This window comes from Sphaeramia orbicularis, chromosome 7 (genome assembly GCF_902148855.1).
Source record: "Sphaeramia orbicularis chromosome 7, fSphaOr1.1, whole genome shotgun sequence".
Classification (NCBI taxonomy): Eukaryota; Metazoa; Chordata; class Actinopteri; order Kurtiformes; family Apogonidae; genus Sphaeramia; species Sphaeramia orbicularis.
Window position 1 is genome coordinate 35,759,044 of NC_043963.1, and position 22,576 is coordinate 35,781,619.

At 38.2% G+C, this 22,576-nt stretch overlaps 1 protein-coding gene across 3 annotated transcripts; it reads right to left on the minus strand.

Annotated features, from left to right (window-relative positions):
- Nucleotides 1–3,515: 3,515 nt before the first annotated feature.
- acvrl1 (activin A receptor like type 1) lies at nt 3,516–21,008 on the minus strand. 3 transcript variants are annotated; one of them, XM_030137731.1, is made up of 11 exons: nt 20,302–21,008; nt 17,299–17,346; nt 12,877–12,948; nt 10,967–11,221; nt 9,307–9,512; nt 9,113–9,212; nt 8,888–9,034; nt 8,517–8,792; nt 6,862–7,059; nt 4,887–5,017; nt 3,516–4,617 (listed from the first exon to the last, which is right to left on the minus strand). In XM_030137731.1, the coding sequence occupies exons 2-11, from the start codon at nt 17,327–17,329 to the stop codon at nt 4,471–4,473; spliced, it is 1,563 nt and encodes a 520-aa protein (XP_029993591.1). In that variant the 5' UTR covers nt 17,330–17,346; nt 20,302–21,008; the 3' UTR covers nt 3,516–4,470. The 3 variants fall into 3 exon arrangements, with proteins under 3 accessions (XP_029993591.1, XP_029993592.1, XP_029993590.1); XM_030137732.1 differs by lacking the exon at nt 17,299–17,346 and having other exon boundaries at nt 20,302–21,007; XM_030137730.1 differs by lacking the exons at nt 17,299–17,346; nt 20,302–21,008 and adding an exon at nt 16,500–16,748.
- Nucleotides 21,009–22,576: the final 1,568 nt, after the last annotated feature.

Consider the following 22,576-nt stretch of genomic DNA (forward strand, 5'->3'; position numbering starts at 1 on the left):
CTTTTAGGTAGAATCTGACCTTTTTTCTAAGTTCAGTGCAGACAGGTGTGAGTTCATCAACCCCCCCCCCCCCCCCCCACACACACACACACAAATCAAACCTGACACTGACTGTTCAGTACAAATAAGGATACATCTGTAAAAATAAAAGATTCTTCAAGCAAAACAACTTGTAACATTACATTTTTTCTTCTCCATTTTGGTTCATGATGTATGATTTATGATGGTCATTCGACATCTTTTGGAGCAAGATTTAAAGTCACACATTCAACTCCCATTTAATACGATCCGTACAACAAGAGGATGGATAATTTTTTAAACCCATAAATAAAGTATAAAAAAGTTGTAAGACTGTAATCTGAAAAAGTGTTTTACTATTATATATGATCACATTTTCAGTATTGATCAGTATGATCAATATTGCAATATGATCAGTATTACATTTCAAATGTTAAAAGTTGATCTGATTTGATCTACTTATTTATGAATGGAAGTTTAATCTAAAGTGATGCTTCACATGCTAGAGATCATAATATTTGTAGGATTTTGGTTTTTAATAATGTACTTAGCTTGCAAATAAGGTTAATTGTCTTAACCCATAAAGACATACTTTTCATTGGTTGTCAGACAATGTAGCAATGTAAAAAAGGGTAATATTTGAGTCCAAGATGTGGAGAACTGGATTAGAAGTCTGAAGTTGCATAAAATGTAAATACATAGATGTGAATACTAACTGCTCTACCATTCATCACAAGACAAAATGAGCATTAAAGCATTATTAGCACCCCCAAAATTATCACTTATATTTATAATTTCTTAAAAACACAGGCAAATATTTATGCAGCCTCATTCATTTAATCCTTATATCAAGCTTGGGACTGGTTAAGAGCACAGTATCTCCTCAGCCGTGGTTGAATAGGATGATGCACTACCTTTACAGATGTATGAGTTATACCTTGAACTGCGATTGAGTTCATTCTTCAGGATCAGTGCATTTATTCGACGGCTGGTCTATGGGAAACAAAAAAACTCTTATTCCACACTTTCACTACTATTATCACTGTAAATATAAAGCAACATTATATTGATTTTTCTGGGGTTAAAATGTTAAACTGGCTAAAATGTTCTGAAGATATATTATTTAGGTTTGAGGAGTTTATGTATTCTCACATTTCAGTGAGGTCACACTGTTCAGTGGTTTTGGTAGATAAACTGGATATAAGTAGGTCCATTGACATTGGGAGGAAAATCAGCTTTTTATTGGACAGATATTGGAGCTGTTCAGTCACTTAATGTTTAAAAAATGATGAAAAAAGACTGAAAATATTCTGATGCCCTCTGTGTTAATGATGCTTTATATACTGTATATCTAAGCAAGGACAGAATGATAGAGATGTTTGTTTTTAAGAGTCGTGACTTCAGTTATTAATCACGACTTTGCTTCTATGGAGAGCACATTTAAAGAAAAAATTGGTCACCTTCAACACTCTGTACTTTTTATTGTGGAAAATAATGAAAAGCCACAAGATGTACACACAGATGACATCTAAAAAATGTGGTGAATCTGTTCTCTTATAAAATGTAAGTGTGACTTAATGTAAGGACAATTTACTGACCTGAAGTCAGCTTTTACACTCATGACTCTGATTTGAACTTGGCTTCACCTCTATTCAAAAGACATCTGAGGTCAGATAGAAGAGGGGGGGGTGTCTCTTGGCCAGTGTTAAATCTACATTTCATTCAGCATTTTAAATCTATCACTTATGTTTGGTTTGGGTTTGTATTAAGGAAAAGCTGGCATATTTCATTTTTTTTCTCATATCACACATTTTTTGTGATAAAGTTGGATCTGTTTGCAGCCTTTACTGATACAGGAGAAAACTAACCATAAACCTATAGATGTGAAAAGGTGTTTTAGTGCAGATCCATTCAGGGATTTCTGTCTGCCTGTTGACCCGGTTTGACTAAAACCACTATATGTGACTCTAAGAACACTTCCAGCTGTCATTGATGGCGGATGCAACTCAGGACAGGGTGAGTCAGCCTGCGAACAGGTACTTTTGGGACTTTATCTGTAGCTGCTTTTATCACCTGTCCTCTTGCTAGCACTCACGTTGATCTATCTTCAATCCTAATTGTGTCTGTGCAGTCTCCTCTGTGGCTTTATATCTGTCCGTTATGAGCCCCGTCCAATTTATCTCCACATTTCTTCAGTGTATGTCGTCTGCCGAGCAAATCCCTCTGTCTCAGCCAAGCCATTTGGAGTGATCCCACTGTGTAAAAGAATACACAGAGGAGGGAAACAGAGGGAGAAGTGAGATGGGCTCTGCACTCACAGACAGGGAGTTTGGCCTCTCTGATACTTGAACAACCCCCCCCTGCAGTGTTAAAAATAACCAGCTCTTCATCTGACTGACCAGACAGACTAGGGCTTTGAGGGAGTATTATCTCTCTGGAGTTTGTTCAACAACCAGGCAGACAGACAACACATGTATATATACACACACTTCCACACAAGTAGATAAAGCAAGAGCAAAAAGGGTAGAGATAGAAGGAAAGCACTAGTGTCCACATTTTAAATGAAACAGACTCAATAACCATCCTGGTACAATGTTTCCTCTCAAGTTGTACATTTTAATTCTGTGCAATAGTGTAATTTCTGCAGCTCATGATACTCTGTTGATCACAATTGTCTCCCGGGTCGCTGCACAGTTAAATTGTGTGATTTTATAATATTACAGAACCATCCTACCTGCAAAACTAATAACTGATTGTCATTATGATTGTTACCCATTGTAAGAACTTTTAGGTTTGTCTTAAAGTCTGCAATTCTCCAGGGGAAATATGCATAAATGTTCAGTGTTTGCAAGTGGTTTTATCTTTGAAAAGAGAATTGTGTTTTAATTGGTCCATTTTTCCCTTCTGTAAATCAGTCTGAAAGTAAACTTGAGGAGTGGACAGGACCTGAATGTTACTTTATCTGTTTTCCATTTAGCTAATTAAGTGATGACATAAATATAATGATGGTTATACAAGTATTGTCAAAGTATGTTTTAGGGAAAATTCATTTTCAGGGTTCACTGGATTAGGTGACCCCCCCCCCCCCCCCCCCCCCCCCCCACCTTACATTACAATTTTCTGTCTATATTAAACACCTCAATATATGAGTTTCAGAAGGAATGGGGACAAACATGCTGAATTTTATGTGATGTGTGTTTTCATTATTATTATTACAGGACAGACAGGATTATATGAAGGTATCTGTGAAGTCATCAGTGTCACTAATTTTCTATCAATATAAACTTTTGATAATGGTCACCTGTTATATCAAAGTGAGGGTCTTTACTGAACCTATTTAATAAATGCAGGGTAATAAAATTTACATTAAACATGGAGTGTTATTTTTCTAACTGATTAAACCCTAAGTCCTCTATGGTAAGCCGCTCCACTGAAGTAGAATGGGCAACTCTGTTATCTGACGACCTCTGCTGGTCAATAAGTGCACTACAAGCTTCAACAAAGCGCAAAAAATACAATCCTTTATTCAACATATACATTACATGTTTGTTTACTTTTCAGTGGTTGTGAAGTCCTTTACTAACCAAAGTGATGGTGATGGTACATTTAGGCCTACAGAAGTATAAAATATAATGTTGAAAAAAGCATAAAACAATGTGTCACGTTGCCAGATAATAAAAAAAAAAAACCTTTACAAAACAGGATACATATTTACAATAAATTCAATGGTGATAAAAGACAGGAGCCTCAATGCAGCAACTCATATGTACAAGTAAATAGCTCAATGTGCTCATGTGTAGATAATAAATGTTCATTTTATACTTGAATGTGTTTATAGAACTGGTAATGTGCTTTGGCATGAGCATCTTATTACTTAAATATTTCCTTTTTGTGATCTTTGTAATTTTCTTTGGTTGTGCTCATTATGGGAAAACCCATAAGTTCTATTTTAATATCAAAGACAGTCTCATTCTACACAACTCTCCTTTTTCCTTTGATAAGGGGATGAGTAATTTTGCTATGTGAAGTTTTCCACTCTGCCACATTGGTGGGAGGATTTACATCATAATGAACAAAACCCTGTGTGAGTCGAAAAACATGTAACTTGAAATCACTGAAGTTTTAGCAGCTGAGCAAAACAAAACAAAACCTTCACAAAGATTCTTGGTCTCAAAAGTTTTGTCTTCTTAGAGGAGGAGGGGGGGTCCTGGTTTAAGAAACTAGAAATATGGCAGATGAAATTTGGGCTAAAAAAGAAAAAAATAGCCTTAAGACTTGACAGTCTAGACACTATTGCTCAAAGACATATGGTTTTAATATAATGCAGTGACTGTGTGAGTCATTAGCACAAAATATGCTAATGACATGCACACAGTGCTGTGGGAATGTGGTGCAAAACCCCCTTGGGCTTCTTTCCAATCTGTGGTCCCTGTTTCACTCTGGTCCTCGGGCTTAGACGTCCCGCTTGAGCTTTTCAATGCTGAAGTCGCTGTCATGGTCCAGTTTGGAGAGTGTCTTCCTCACCCGCAGGGCTGTGAGGCGGGCAGACGGGCTCTGAAACCAGCACTCCTTCATGATCTTCACAATGGCTGTCAAGATCTAGAAATGTACACACACAAATGTAAAACATCACCTGTCTCTCAGAGTAGATTGTACTGTGACAGGTGTTTCATCATGTTTCTGCATTTTACAGCATTGGCAATATGAGAGCTGGATGAGCTGTCACACACCTCTAGCCTATGTGAGTCTGACAAGTGTATGTGACACTTGGGATGCATCTATAGATGCCGATACAGATTATCAATTGTGGGCTGCTGGGTAATGTAGGTGTTTGTGTGTGCATGCATGTACATCACTGGATGACGTACTGGATGGGAATGAAGTCTGTTGTGTAAACTGGGTCGTTGCTGGTCCACACACACCACCTTCTTCATCTCCTCAAAGCTGGGATCTGATGGCACCATATCAAAGAAGGGAGGTCGGTACTCTTCCACAATCCCTGAAACACCAAAAGAATTAGCACATCTCACAGATGAATGCCTCCATCAACCAGTCAAACTGCAGCTTCTATCCATGTCTGTCTCAGCGAGAAGTAGACTGCCTATGGCTCTCTAGCCCCCCCTAGTGGCTGTGTGTGGTGTGGCCAAAAACAATTATGTAAAAGTCAACTATTTCTTTAAGGTTAACTGTGTAATATTTAGTGACATCTAGCGATGGAGTTGCAAATTTCAACCAAATGAATATCCCACTTCAGTCTCTCTATGAATGGGAGTCCCTCAATAGAGTGAGCGTTTCTTTTGTCCATTCTGGGCTTTTTAGTAAAGGGAATAAAATGTCTGGCCCACAGACAAACATAGCAGCCGACGGTAATGGACCTTAATGGATCTGCAGAAAAAAGAGAGAATAAAAAGTCTCTATGGGGCTAACAAAAACACTGCATCTCAGTGGAAGGTAACAAAAACATTGTATTATTACAGGTATTCAGTGTATTTTGAGTGAAATGGAAGTTATTACGATATTGAAACAAATGAGTCCACTGAGTAAATCCTAGTGAGAAACATTTTGTCTTTAATTAGATAGATAGATAGATAGATAGATAGATAGATAGATAGATAGATAGATAGATAGATAGATAGATAGATAGACCACAACACATATCAATCTAGCACATTACAATCTTTTTAGGATTTATTCAATTCTATTATTGCATTAGGAATGAAACTTCTGCTAAATTTACTTTCCTCTAATTTAGAGACGTATGGATTTAAATAAGGGACAGAAAAGGGTCTTTGCAGCTTATTGTGATGTCACTGTGAAGGCGACCTTTGAGATATAAAATCTTGGTATATTTTCATTTCAAAGTATATCACACTTGTGTAAAATTTTGTTCTAATTAGTGTATGGAGTCTTGAGTTATGGCCAAAAATATATATAAATCACGTCATGCTTGAGTCCCAGTAAACATTTGTGCTAATTTAAAATAATCAAATCCCTTAAAGGTGTTCCTCAGCCTCAGATCGTGAAAATGGGACACCTGGGACAACCTGAAAATATAATGCCTCTGGGATTGTTGCTGGTGTGGACACATGAAGCCACAAAGAAGACCTAGAAAACCTATCGCCAATCCAGGTATCAAATTCAACGAGATAGCCAGAGTAAGAAAATGCAGTCTTTTATGTTAAATACTGAAAGTAAATTCACTAAACCCTTCAGGGAAGATAACACAATGCACTTCTGGTTTTATCTCCTCATATATCTTCCAAACATAAATCACTCCTCATATGAGGACAGAAATAGCACATTGGAGTAGACTAATGTGGGGGTTTGTAAAGTATGTTTGACTAAACAAGAGGAGGGAAAGATATCAATTCCTTGGGGATTAAACTGGGACAGAGAGCTAAGAGGCCCGCTCAGTGTGTATAATATGTGTCTGAACACATAGGCTGCAAAAAAGAACACGCATAGTTATGGGTGTGTGAGTGTATCCGTTTGTACTATGTGTATGTGGCCTCGCACTAACAATTTGTGTGCATGGGCTTCTGGACTATATACATGCGGGTGCTGACACTAGATAAGAGTGTTTATAATTACTGCTGTGCTAATCATGAGAGAGGATAGTAGAGACAGACACAGACTAGAAAAACACTGGAGTGCTGAGAGACATAAGACTCACTGCCTGCTGTGTTCGCTCCTCCACAACTAGACACATTTTCAACAAGATGAACCTGAGTCGATGATTAATAATAATTACACAACTATAAATATACCAGGAATACAGAACAATATAAAATCTGCAAGTATCTCTGCAGGCTGATACTAAACTCTGTGTGTGTGTCTGGTTACCATTTACATTGGTCCTGCGACTGATTTCCCAAAAAACCAGACCCAGGGCCCAGATGTCAGTTTGCTTGTATGACTCGAAGACGTCCACTCGGATCGTCTCATCCAACACCTCAGGGGCCATGTAGCGTTTGGTGCCGACACGAGGGTTGTTGCCAACATCCAGGTAGTCGTTAGACTGAGAGTGTATGACTGCTAAACCTGAGGGGAGAGTAAGCAGACTATGTAATGCACACAGCATTACTGGTACCAGTATATGTCTGAGTAGGTTTTTTATTTGTTCAGGTCTTCATTCCTCTTGGTTTTGCTCTTTTGAAAATGTTTTATCTCTCATCCAAGAGACTTCTTCAGTTCTAATAACTGGTGGGAAAAATTGGACTTATAAACCTGTGGGGGGAGTGGTCTGTGTAGGTGTTAATCCGTGTGCTAATGAATTTAAGTGTTAGGGTCGTAGAGAGGGTGTGGCCCTGGGGGTCAGGGTCATTGGTGGGTATTGGCCACAATACATACTGATATGGATTAACACCTACACACACCATTCACCCCACAGGTTTATGAGTCCAATTTCCCCCACCAATTATTAGAACTGAAGAAGTCTCAAATGAGAGACGAAACGTTTTCAAAAGAATAAAACCAGTCCAGTTGAACCTCCAAGAACTTCTAAGACGGATGGTATCAGTATAGATGACTACAGGGAAAAATATCAATACACCCAACAGTGTGGAGTGTGAGACAAAAAACAGTGGTTTCATTTTTTACTTATGTGACTTTCTAGCTTTATTGGCCTCTGAATTTTTGGTGGAAAAGTAGTAACATTGTAGTAACAGTAAGTGTGTGATGTGAGAGTGAATGAATAATGGATCAACAATGTGACGTGCTTTGGGTGCCTTGAAAAGCACTACAGAAATCCAATCCATTATTATTATTATTATTATTATCATGTACCTTCACCAACACTGTCTTTAAAGGTGCTGGAGACTTTCGTGACCAATTTTTCATCAAATCTGTAAAACCTCAGTCATAGCCTAAGTATCACGAATCTGTAAGTCTTTCTGTGATTACTCACCTGAATCTGTTGCATTACGGTGAACAATTTCGAAGTGCCATCCACCATAAACAAACCGTGTGTTTAACAACCGACCCGGGACGTCACTCGGGCATCTTTGGAATTTTGTTGTGAAGTGCATTGTGGGAAACGGAGGTTTGCAGCAGCACGACCATATGGCATTATATGGATGAAACAAATGTGGAAACGCAGAAACGGCTGGAGGAATATGCATAGAAGGAAGGGAGTTCCTGCCGTTTCCGATTGTGTCTGTTCCAGCTGCCACTGTAAGGTGGCTGCGCGAGCCTTCGTTTTCTACAATGCATGTCGCAACAAAATTCCGAAGATGCCCGAGTGGCCTCCCAGCTCGTTTGTAAACACATGGACTGTTTATGGTGGATGGCACATCGAAATTGTTCACCGTAATGCAAGAGATTCAGGTGAGTAATCAAAGAAAGACTTACAGATTCGTGATACTTAGGCTATGACTGAGGTTTTACAGATTTGATGAAAAATTGGTCACGAAAGTCTCCAGCACCTTTAAGCAGCTACATCAATAGATGAGTTATCAGCACAAGTAAATAGATAAAAAAAATAACTCTGCCTCCCTCACCTAGGTCAGCGATGCAACACTGTCCATTCCACTTTACCAAGATGTTTCTGCTTTTCAGGTCTCTGTGAGCGATAGCAGGCTTTCCCTGGGAGCTTACAATCTCAGTGTGGAGGTGGACCAGGCCACAGGCCACAGAGAGGCACATCCTGAGGCAGCTCTCAGGCTCTAAGCTGCTGTACTGCAAGAAATCGTAGAGTGAACCCAGTTCGTGAAAGTGGGTGACGAGCCACAGCTGGGTGCTGGAATTCTTTGACGTCATGTCAGAAGCTATGAAACCTACAGGAGAGAATACGGTTATTTCAGTATCTATCTTTTGGGCTGTACTTTATATCTTCACAAAAATAATGTCAAACGTTGATCTCTTGCTGTACCCAGTATATTGTCATGTCGCAGTTGTACAGTATTGTAGATCTCTGTCTCTCTGAACCAGGACTGCTCATCCCTTGACGAGAAGATCTTGACTGCCACACTCTCCCCCATCCACGTTCCCCTCCACACTTCCCCATACCTGCCTTTACCTGGAAACACAGAGACAGCAGAGTTACATAAGTACCCAAAAAGAAAACAGAGCAGCGGCAGTAAGAAGAGATACTAACCGACACATTCGACAAGAGAGATCTGTCTGGCCATAGTCCTTTGGACCAAATATGGCAGCCCTGTCCCGCTGCCTGATGTGCAAAACTCATCAAAAATATCCTGAGAAGAAAAGACAAAAAATCCATATATGACAATGTGTGTGTGGGGGTCTGAACCTGGATGAAAGGTGTTTATAGTATTGTTTGGCTCTTACTCCATATGTTGGATCATCTCCATTAGGGACCTTGAGCATGGTGGCGTCAGGGTCCTCCATGTTTTTCAGTCTGCAGTGCGCTCGACGGCAGCGCAGGAACAGAACCACACCACAGACACAAGCAGCTACGGTTAACAGCAGCAAAGACACCGCAATCCACAGCTCTGGCCGAGGGGGTACTGGAGGATTTGGTGTTGGCTCTTGATCTAAATATAAACATTCAGGCAGTTGAGTTTAGAAACAAGCTGAAAACAGATTTACTTTTTGACAAGAGGTAAACAAAAAATGCAGGTTCATTTATTCAATCTCTCCACAAGGGGGACCCAGCTGCTGTGTCGAGCAAAGCACTGAACCAGTGTTAAATGAAGATCTAAACCAGGGGGTGTCAAACCCACTTTAGCTCAGTGCCCACATACTCAAGGGGGCTGGACCAGTAAAATAATATGCATAATAATAACCTATAAATAATGGTAACTTCAAATTTGTAGCTTTGTTTTAGTGCAAAAAAAGTAAAATTACATTATGAAAATGTTTTCATATAAACTATCACAAAAAATGTGCATATCCTGTACATACAAGAACCTGAAATTTTTTACGAAAAGTAAGTGCAGTTTTAACAAGGTTATACCTCAGCTTAGCATTTACACATGTGCACCACAACTTACACATCTAAGTGGATCTACAAAGGCACAAAACACTTAGTAACAGGCATCTGGGACTGAAAAATATAGTATTAACCTCTATGATTAAAACAGCTTGTCAAGACTCGATGATACCCTTGACTGTTCATGTCTTCTATGTAATTTTTGCACTTTGCAAATTCATACTGTGCACCTGATTGGACAACTTAGTGGGCTGGTTTTGGCCTGTGGGACGTATGTTTGACAACCATGATCTAAAACTTTATGGTCAAATCTCTAAACCTGCACAAACTACGCTGCTATCAGATGGTAAGCCATTGAACATGAGAGGCTGTAATTGAAATGGAATAATGTGGAATCAGACAGCACTTTGGACATGTGATGTTAACAGATAACAGCAATAAATGTTTTTTTCATGGCACTTTTAAAAACCAGGGGAAAAGCACAAGAAGTCATGAAGTAAAGCAATAGTTATATCTGATGGAATATTAACAGTAAACTCTAAGTAAAGCTTAGAATAAAGTGCATTTAACACCCATACCTCTATGAAAACACCAATGAGCAGCCAACATCAGAGACTGGAAAAGTTGTTTACAGTCAGACCACTTGAATTAGAATTATTATGTACTGAAACAGAATCCTCATTTTTGCCAAGTGGCGTCAAAAAATACTTCACATACTGAAGCTCCAGGGAGCTGACAGAGAGAAGTAATAGTCAATTAATCTATTTACTTGTTTTAGTCCAAGCATCATGACATAAACTTATGAAGCTGTATAACACAGCACACTGGTACGACTTTCATTTCATATGTTTTTAAGGAGCATCTTAAAGTTTTTGTACATTATTTTGCAGAATTAGACAAACTAGCACTCTCACTTCTATTAATGTGATGATTTGGGACTTAAGAGTGTCCACAAAAGACTGAAACTGTCTGTGAGAGTCTTAATATACTCTGTCTGTGAGTCCCTGAATGTGATGTGATTTCTTCTACAGCAAAACAATAGCTTTGGGTACTGACTAATTCTTGGAGGCACTGTGATGAAGGCGTTGCACTCATTCTCTCTGCAGCATTGGATGAACAAAAGATGAAAAGCAGAGTAGCACTGCTCCCTGTAGTTGTCGTTGGAGAAACAGCCCCGCTCCTCAATGCCGCGCCACCATGAGTAGAAGCAGACGTCCCCTCTACAGGTTCCATTTACACATGTGCCTTTTTCATTCTCACACGTACACAGCAGCTTCCCATCATCATCATCCTTGCAGTCTGAGGCAGAAACTAATATAAAAAACAAAAAAAGAAACAATGTTTGCAGAGGCAGTAAAAGAAGAGCTAATAAAGGAACAAACTAAGTGCTTGCATCTACTCGAAACCTGTAATCACACACTCAGTAGATCTCAACTTCCTTTAGGGGAAAGTTCACGGTGATATAAGGAGATACATAAACTACATTTCCTGGCAGCAACAAGATGCTACAGAGATGAGAAACTGGAGTGGTTAACTGTATATTTTATGGGTGCACATTAAGGTCTATGTATGACACAATAAAACACAAAATGAAGATAATGAAATTCAAAAGCCTGAAGCATAAAAGTAACACAAAAGTCAAAATGTCCAGACATAATGTCTGTGCATTTAAATGCAGCACAGGCTTTATTCAGTATAAATTGCTGTCTGACCTGTTTAAAGAACATCTAACACATAAAAGAATGGGACAGTGAAGACGACTTCGTTATACTGATGCAAAGAGGTACAGTATAAGTATGGCTAACAAACCAAACTTCCAGATTTATGAAAATGGAAAAGTATGATTCTAAAAGTACCAACACAGAATATTTAAGACGTGTTTAAGAAAAAGGTGAGATGTTGTGCAATATGTAGTAATATGTCAAATACCTGTTTAAAGGGCTAAAATACTTTTTTGTGTGTTTTTAGTGAAATGGAAGTTATTGCCATATTGAGACATATGAGTCCACTGAGTAAATCCCAGTGAGGTTTTGACATTTGTGAGAAATATATAAGACGTGTTTGAGAGAAAGGTAAAACACTGAGTAATATGTAAATAAAAACATAATTCAAAACCTCATAAACTCAAATTCTATTTAGAACAGAAAATAAAAACTAAAAGTCTTTGCAATTCTACATTGAAGAATTTCCACAATTTCCACAATGTTCTTCACCTCTGAGAGACTCTGAGACTCTCTTTTTACTCCTAATCATGTTGCTACTTAATGCAAAACATTGCAAAATGTTCCTCAAACTATTTATTTTAAGTACCACTTATTTTTCCAGCTTGTTGTTGACCCCGTCCCAACTTTTTGGAGACATGCTGCTGCCATCAAATCCAAAATTGCCTTGTTTCTTTCTTAAAATGGTACATTTTCTCAATTTGAACAGTTGATACGGTTTCTATGTTGTACTGGGATGTGACAAGTAGTTCCCAGACATACGATTATAATACTAAATATCTGACCACTCACTAATCTCATATGCATGATCACTGGATCAACTGTACTCAAGCATGTACACATGTACATAAATATGTATTATACGCATATACTGCAAATGTGTGTTGAGTGCAAGTATGTACATGTAGAAACAATAAAAAAAACAGAATACCACACTGAAATCTTGTTTTTGCCCACAACATATGTGTGAATCCATAATGGCAAGGCTTCTAATTCTTGGTTCATCAACTGCAGACCATTTTAACCTTCTTCAAGAACCCATTTGTTTTGCTTGATTTTTCCTGACACTGAGCTTGTTTGTTATGAGGATCTGCCTGTTGTTTAATATTAGAGGGTAGCAGCGTTCGTCTATAGACCCAGTATACATTAGAGGATCTGTGGACTCTAGATTTTTCACCCCCTCAGATTAGTGCTGGGGCCAAAGTACTATTTATAGAGATTTAACTGTATTTTGTCTCAACTCACCTGCATGGAACGCAGAGATCCATAAAAACAGCACAGCTATGACCATGGTGAGCAGAGCAGAGCTTCCCATCTCTGTGAAACAGAAGAAAAGTTATTTGTCATTATAATATAATGAAATGATAATTAAAAGATTGATAAAGTCATTACAAAACAAAACAGATACAATTAAAGGCCTAATAACGGGCTATTTGCTTGACATTTCAACTGCTTTGTGAGCTGTAACTCAGTGGCAGTGTCTTCGAGGAGTTAAACAGTGGTTAAAGCCAGGGCCTTTCGGCAGAGGAAGCTATGAGGTCAAAAACAACAGTCTGAGGGCCCAGTCTGTCTGCCTGTGTTGTAATTGCGCTGGGTGGGAAAAGGGGTTTAGGGGAAGGAGACTGTAATAGCACTCCAGAGTGTCTGTGTGTGTGCTCAGACTGTGTGGTGCTGCGCTGCCCAGGCTCCAGGCCTGTCGCCTCCTCCACTACCCTGCTTGCAGAGTAAATATTGATGGCTATGCTTCCTGCCATTGAGTGGCCCCACCCGGCTGGCCACTGAGAGTCAGGTCTGGTCATTGTTTAGGGCTGCAGTGCTTAGGGTCACGCAAGCAACAGGCCTGTCAGACACAGCGCACGCTTCCTCCACTTTACTCTGCAATGTGACGCCGAAGTGTGTGAACTATAGGTTTTATTTAATTATAAATATCAAACAAAGCTGAAAGGTGACTTTGTCAGTGTTTAAAGGTTTTCCTCTCATCATTCCCTCAGTTTAATTAAGTGTGAGTTACCTTTTCAACCACTATGAGTTCAATAATTCACAAACACAAGAGTAAAATCCATTCATGCTAACCATAATGCCAGGGAAAAGAGAGGAAACAATTACACGTGGAATGTAATAATAACACGGTGGTGCAGTGGATAGCGTTTGTGCCTCACAGCAAGAAGGTCCTAGGTTCGATTCCAACAAAGGTCTGACCTTTCTGTGTAGAGTTTGTATGTTCTCCCTGTTATTGCATGAGTTCTCTCCAAGTACTCCAGCTTCCTCCCACCATTCAAAGACTACTTGGTTCATCTAAATTGCCCATAGGTGTGAATGTGACTGGTTGTTTGTCTCCATATGTCATGTGATGAACTGGTGACACATCCAGGATGTACAATGCCTTTGCCCATAGATATCTAGGATAGGCTCCTGTGACCATATTGGGGGATGAAGTGGTTCAAAAGATGAACATATGAAATAATAACAGTGTCATTGATACTGAATTTTTTTGGATTCTGATATTAAGGAATAAAAGTTTCCAATGTAGTTGTATCGATCTATATACAGAGATATATGTACGAAAACAAGCATGCACCAAAGAACAAATGCTAATACAGTAATATCTGTGATAGGTCTGCATTGGACTCTAGAAATAATGCATGTTTAAACTGCAAAGCCAGTTTCTGCAGAGGTAGGAGCAGGCCAGGTTTGGCTGAAATGACCTTTCATCTTTTATCCTGCAGGTCAACGTGCCTGTAACAAACGCAACAGACTAAATGTGCCATTGGATAGAAGGAGCTCTTATGGGTGCGGCAAGTTGGAAGGATTCAGAAAGGTGTAACAGATGTCACAGCAACTTTCAGTGACTCCAAAAGGACAGCAGATTTCCACCACTACTTCAGTGACTGTTTCAAAACAAGGCTTAATGTTTCCTCTGGAAAGTCTTACTTCGAAGTGTAACTTTGCTACTTCAAGCATCACAGGATGACTTCTTTTAAAGAAAAAAATACCGTGCATTCAGTAGATTATAGGTTCGTCACAGGTTTTTCCACAACGATAGACATGTTTTACTCAAAGAACAAAACTTAATGCATCAAACGTGTAAATAATATTTAAAAACAAGAAAAGCACTTGGAGAGCGCAGACCTCTGCCAAGGTCGATCAGTGGGGCCCCCCGTGGGCCCCCCCACCCCTGATCACCACCAAAATTTAATCATTTCTTCCTTGTGCCTGTATCAACATTTCCTGAAAATTTCATGAAAATCGGTCCATAACTTCTTGAGTTATCTTGCTAACAAACAAACAAACACGCACGCACACACACAAAGCAAAGCGATCACAATACCTCCTGGCGGAGGCAACAACAAATTCTGCATCACTATTAAGCAACACAACAATGAACAATGTCCCAAAGGTTCCATGAATACAGTTTCTTTAAAATTTTCTGTGATGCTTTCTAAGATGTGCATATTTCTAGTCTATAGCTGTAAGTGAGCAGCACATCCTGTTTTTTACAACCATTAAATACTCTCATACAAATACTAGCTCACCTCACATCTTGACATCCCATTCACAGCAAATAAAACTGAGCTGCAACTATCTGGCAGTGAAACTTGCACATCAGCACAAAATGACGGACATCCTCCTTTAGTTTTTATGCATTAAACCAGATGCACACGTCTAGAAGTACAGTAAACATTCACAGTGACTTAGTCATTTATTAAGTTCAGTAAAAAAAACTCCATGTGACAAAAGGAGAACAGAATTGTTCACTAGATAGCTGGGACTAAATTTCTATTCATGCAACCCATTTTCTTGTAAATATGCATTTTTAGCACCAGTGATGGAATCTAACAGTACGCTTACTGAATTATATTGTCACATATATGTGCTCTGTCATGAGTCTGTTCACCATATGCTACTTCATACCTCTATGATGTTTTTTTTTGGCAATTACCAGAGGTGGAATGGTGAAATAAGCCTCATACGTATACAGTCGTGGAAAAAATTATTAGACAATCAAAAGTCACCAAAAACAAGGGTTAGGCAATCAAGTACTAACTCCTGTGTGTATCATGTGACTAAAACAGACAGAAAAGAAAACATAAAATGCTTAAAAGCACTGTTTTTGGCAGTACAATGCCATAGATATTGATGTAAGAACTTAAGTGAATTTGGTTATTATCAAGAAAACATGGACAATGGCTAGATATCAGCTCTGAAATTAAACTCTCATGAGCTATTTTTGTTGTCATCATTATATTTATCCAAACAAATGTACTTTTAGTTGTTCCAGGCATTAAAATGAACAAGAAATTGATGAAAACAAGGGTGGTGTAATATTTTTTTCCCGTGACTGTATGTCCATTTTGTGCTCTTTATACTTCTACTCCATTTGATTTCAGATTGAATAACTTTTTTGCTCCACTATGTTTTTTTTGACAATTATGGTCACTTGTTGCTTTTACTTTAAAAGACATGAAATATTTATACATTACAGTACGATGCTGCTAACCTAATTAGTAGTAGCTAACACTGGCTCCACATTGATAAACTGTAAGTTTAATATGATGTTTAATGTATTTGTTACAAAACAGGATCATACAATACCTTATAGTAATATAACCCTTTCACAGGATATATACATAACCCTGGACAATGTGCTTGGTATCTCCAAGATACAAAAGGTCTTAAGATCATCAAGGCGTCAAATCGAATGAAAATCAATGCTACATGAAGTCATTTCCTTGGCACTGTTTTACTTGTGAAATGTGATACAAACGATAAACCATTTTTAGATTTCCTGCTGTGTGTATCTGTGGGGCTCCAGCAGAGGAGAAGTCACTGCACTCAGCTTTAACATAAAACCACAAGCCATATTTTACCAAACAGCAAAGAGCGGTTCCTCACTGTCGCAGCCTTCATGTCACTGGTGGTTAATCTGTGGGTCCCATGGAGGAAAAACATAAACACAGCTCCACCCACAGAATGAACTTATTCTCAGCGGAGGAGTAAAGCTCTATCTCATTTCTCTCACAATCATTTTATCATGTGAAGAGTCTCGACATAGCTCTAATCACGTCTTCCATCATACGCAGCCTGATTTTAGACTCCAGCACACTTCCTCTTGAGCTCTCTCCTGTTTGTCTACATTCTGTCCAATGTTACACCCACGTGACTCAAGGGGGAAAAGATCCATTGTCATCTCTTCCTCTCATCTACACAACATTGACTCTCTGAGGCAGATCTTTCATTCCATCTGGATGACTATGTGGGTTCAGCGGTGGATAATGGAGGCATGGCAAAGCACAGAAGCCTCCAACCACCCCTCCACCGGGCCTCTTCTCACCAAAAAATCCCAAAAGCTTCTTCTCCGGAAAGTAACATTGTGCAATAGCACAGTAAAAACTTGACCCATGTGGTTTTAATAGTGAGACATCACTAGACTGTGTGCATTAAAATGACCTTAGCGCTGTGAGTTTTAATGTGGTAAAAACTGTAAATGTGTAACCTAGTGATTAAGATCTCCTGTTAATTCCACCGACACACAGGAATGACTGATCATATCTTGTATTCAGAGACAAAGCGAGGCTCGGCAGGCTTAACGCCACAGTCACAGCCTGCATGCTCTCACATGTATGTCTGCAATGAATGCATGTCTGAGTCAGAAAAGACCAAGCTCACCTGACACTTTACTTCTTTTGTCTTCAAGCATTCATGCCGCTCTTTATTCTCAAAAAATTGTAAGATGCAAGGATGTTTGTGTGGGAGAAACAGGGCGACATGCAGATGTAATCAAATTCATATCATATGCAGCCAAGTCCATGCTGCACGTTTCAAGAAGTCTAAACGTTTTATTCTGATACATTCAGAAGGAAAGGTCTTATTAAGGCCAGTAGAGTAAAACATAGTCAGATCAAGCAAATAAAACCAGCCATATAGTCTAAAAAACACACCATTAAAAATAGAAGCCCTGCATTAAAATGTTTACTTTAAGGTACAGATGAGCAAGTGATATGTCCAAAAAATTTCATTTCATTTGTCCATAAACACTCAATGTTACAGACAACTTCTGATATCAATTATTGCTTTCTGGCTAGATGAAATGAAGACAAAACTCCACATAAAAGTAAAACTATATGCCATATAGGCATATAACTGAAAAAAACACATTCACAATTAAGCTTACGTGTTCTAGACCCTGTTTATCATGGAGCTCTGAGGTTTATTACGAACTCTGAGGCCCTGACTCATCATTTGTTGTATACTTTGTTTGATGGTCTGCACTCACAGCACTGACATGTTCTCATCTCTGTAATGAGGTTTTCTTTCATCACATCTTTAAAACTACATCTGTCATAAAACTACAGGTGGTTAAAGACTTCTGTTTTAGGATTTATTCGTCTGTCTCTTCCAAATGTCTGTACTGAACTGGGAAAAAACAAAAAAAATGACCTGAAACTTAAGGAGCTGGTCTCATTGAACACTTTTAAAAGGACTGTAAATGCCGTAGAGGTAAAAACATCTGGTTGTAGATGTATTACCTAACTAATTTAATACTTAAACTACTCTTTTTGCAGATATCATTTTATCCTTGCCTTGTATTTCTTATGATATTTGTGTACAGTACCGTGCAAAAGTCTTAGTCTTCTGTTCAGCCTTAAAAGACACAGAAAACCGGAACTAAATGGGTTTTAAAGGTTAAAGATGCTACTTAGTGTGACCCCTGACCCTAATGACAACAAGCAACATAAACAGTTTGAAACATCTGACATGTGTTGAATGAAACCTGGTAGAAAACATCAGAAAATTAAGGCAACAAATATCATATTGTCATAGCTACATATTTAGTGCAATGGCAGGTCACAATAAATACTATCTTTTTGGTTTGTAGAAACTGTTTTTTCCTGAAACTTTTGTTTTTACTACTGTACCTACTTTCCACATATACAGATTGTATCTTAATACAGAGACTGAGAAATGCATATTGTTAGCCTGATAGCATAATATTGCCTAAGTCGTATTTTTGGCCAAATTGTGATACCTGCATACAATAAAGCAGCAGTGTTAAGAGAGTAAAGTTATACAGATAACAAAATTTGGCCAAAAATATGACTTAGGCAACTATGCTAATGAGCCTAATTATATGTGAGGTCATTATAACCTTTAAAACCACAAATCTAATGTTAGCCTAAGACTTCAGCTCAGTACTGTATGTTTGTTTCTGTCCTGTCTGTAATCTGGTTAATGGTGCTGATGCTTTTGTTTACCAGGCTGCTCCTGTACAACTAATTTCTAATTTCAATTAATGTTTCCTACTTAAATAAAGGTTTAAAATACACACACACACACACACACATATATAGTAAGAAGCAAAGAGGTTGCATTTTGAAAGGTCTGCAGAGCCTCTTGACATTGCAATTTTCATGATTTTCAAAATGATGATTTTCGAATGTGCAAATGAAGTCATACTTTGTTTTCCTTATAGTGCATAGGTTTTTGTTTGTTTGTGTTGTTGTCTTATAATCTGTTTCATTTGTAAGGACTAAGTAGGATTACTATGTTTTGTTGCATATTTAAACTAAACTAAACTAAACTAAACTGAAAAGCAAAACCTTATGTCATATTTTGCCTAGTGTTATGTGTTACACCTTCAAATATACGTCATAGCTGTATTATTATTATCATTCATGGACAATATTTAACCCTTTGATGCATGACTTATGAAAACCTTAGTCAAGATTTTTTTCCTGACTGTTTTTATTCCTCTTTAGGCATGAAAAAAAAAAACAATGAGAATGATTTTTTTTTCTTAATTTACCTATTTTTCACAGAGTTACAAAAATGTCCACTCAATTGGACACCATGTGTTTAATTCTTGAAGCAAAGAAACATGTATTTAAAACGCAATATCAAAGTGATAAACTGTGTGAAAACTATGAAACAAAAGCATTTTTAATGTAGCTTATCTGATGTTTTCTCATCTTTTATCATACTCTAATACTAGTTCTTACTCACTTCATGGAGATAATAAGACTGTTAATTTCAGTCTAATAACAACTAGCAACTGATTTACACTCAGTCATGTTATTGCAGATCAGGTTTATCAAGAGCATAAAGTTAATAGTATGAATGTCAGTGTATGGGATGGTGCATAAGTGTACACTGTGTTGGCTGATATGGAACTAAAACAACAAAACCCATGAATATACCAGAGAACAGCTGTAGAAGAACTATCCACTGTAGTGGCCAGTATGCATGAAAGGGTTAAGCAGCTGGAAAGCTATTTTAATGGAAACACTGGTGGTTTATTTTAACTCAATGCCATAAGATGCACATGTCAATGTAAATTATAGGCTAAATAATTTATACAAAGTATAAGTTCTTAGTCACATACCTTTAGTAAATCTGTACAGTAGAATGTTTTTATTTCTTTCTACAGTATACTTGTTGTCATATTAACCCAGTATCTATTAAAGGTGATGATGATGTGTTCAGGTTTAGCCCACTTCACACCTGGACACCTGTTAGCTAACATCTGGCAACACGTGGAGATGAAGTAGGAACATTTCAGACCATTAGTAGGTAAGTTTAAATTCATTAACAGAAATAGTTTATAAAATATGCTGTCTGGGGTCATATCATATGCATAACTCCCGCATTTCCTCAGAGTTTTTGCGCCATTACCTGTTTTCTGCTCTCCTCTTTAACTTGACAGATGCCGCACGTCTTCCATATCAAAGTTAGCTTGAAGAGTCCCCCCGTAGCCGAAGAAAAACGTCCAAAAAAGTAGCTTTAAAACACAACTGGCTCCATATCAAACACGAATCGGATACCTTTGGTCCAGTTACACAGCTCATTTGCAGATGTTTCATCCAGAAAAAAGCTCACATTCTCTCAACCATCCGCTGTTTGTGGTTAAGATAAAGTCCGACGTATTTACTTAAAAAACAGAAATGAAAAACACAGACGCAGATTCAACACAAAAAAAGTATAAAAATAGAGGTAGAAAGTGGAGTAAAAGTATCTAGCGGCTGTGTCCTTGGTTTCTGGGGACAAACAGAACAGCTGGATCCTATCTCATCTGGGTACGAATCTAAGCTGATAAACCCACAACACGAACCCCAGTCTGGAACCGGACCAGACCCAGTCCGCTTCAACGGCTCCGCTCAGACCCGGTCCCGTTTACGGAGAACTACAGTTTGTGTTGTCGTTGTTTGTGTTCCTGATCTAAAGGCGAGATTGCAGATTTGAAGCGTCGTACAGTTTTTGTCCCACCCCTCATTGTCCCGTACAGGGTCTGCTCTGCCTGGAATGTGTTCTCATAGCGGTTTTCCTGTTTCTTGCTAAACCTCTCATTTTCCTTTTTCCCCTGTGGACTAGTGTCTGCACTGACAGGAATGTGCTTCAAACATCCCATTAGGACAGGGGTGTCACACTCATTTTCTTCCGGGGGCCACATTAAGCCCCATTTAATTTGAAGTGGGCCAGACCAGTGAAATAATAACATGATAGCCAATAAATAATGACAACTCCAAATTGTTTTAGTGCAAAAAATAACATTCACTTCTGCCAATATTTACATTTACAAACTATCCAAACAAAAAGGATGTGAATAACCTAAAAAAAAAAAAAAAAAAAAGGAATTTGTTAAAAAAAGTAAGTACAATTTTATCAATATTATGTCTCGACTTATCATTTATACATGTGCATTACAGATCAGATCTACAAAGGCACAAAACATTTAGTAACAGGCAGAATGTTGTTAAAAATCCACTTAATTTTCTTTAGACATTTCAGGTTGTTCATATTTGTTCAGGTTATTCACATTTTATTGTTAAGGGATAGTTTGTTAATGTAAACATTTTCATAATTTAATGTTTTTTGCACTAAATCAAACAGAAGAAAAATGGTGTTGTCATTATTTATAGGTCATTATATTATTTTTGAGTTTAATGCCCTAACTTTGCAAATTCATCCTGCGGGCCACATTGGAACCTTTGGTGGGCCGGTTTTGGCCCCCAGGCTGCATGTTTGACACCTGTGCATTAGGACTCCACAACACAACCACACTGCAGGTACAGCCTTTTAGCGTGGATTTCACATACACTCTGTCATTTTTGCTCTTTAATAAATTGCTCTGTCTTGCTCATCTTTGTGCTTGGCTGCATCTAATGATTATTCCCATTCATACTTCAAAATAAAAATGTCTGTCAAAAGCCAGAATATAATGAAAACTGCCCATCAATATTTGTCAGATTAATTGCTTGTTCAACATTCTCCTTGCAGACATAGAAATGGAGCTAAAGTTGACTTACTGCCTCCTAAATGTCAGTGTTAAAGGAGAATCTCTGTCTTAAAGTGTCAATCATGCGCTTGTCTTTTGTACTGCAGTTTAATAAATCATGCTTTGTGACAGCTGAAGTGATTTTGTGGCAAATACAGATACGTCTCTTAGATGCCAGTGAGACTCCACTGTGAAAACACTTCATTCAGTAGAGCACAGAGAGAGAGAGATGTCTTCATCATGTCTGTAATATAAATTCCCCTCCTTGTTCTCAGGCTCTGTAATCTCTCTTTTTTGGCTAAGGGCTGCATGCACAGCTGGAGGCGCTCACATCAGCTGTCATGTTGCGAAAAGAGCAAATTGTTGTTCTTTTTTTTTTCCATCAGCATTTCATTTTCTTTGTACGTAATGTGAATGTGTCAAAGAATCTAACTGTTTTACTCCTACTCCCTTAAAAAAAGGCTTTTTGGTCAGTAAAAAACACAAATTGCATGCAATTCCTGACAAAACAGCCCCATGTTTAATTCTTCCACAGTAATGATCACTTACAGTCGTGATATTTTTGCTCTCAGAGGTCAAAATCTGGACAACCTTGCCATCCTGTGCTATAACTGAAGGAGGATGTGTCTTTACTGTGTAAATCTTCATAGTTGAAGATGGATGTGTTCCTTTTAT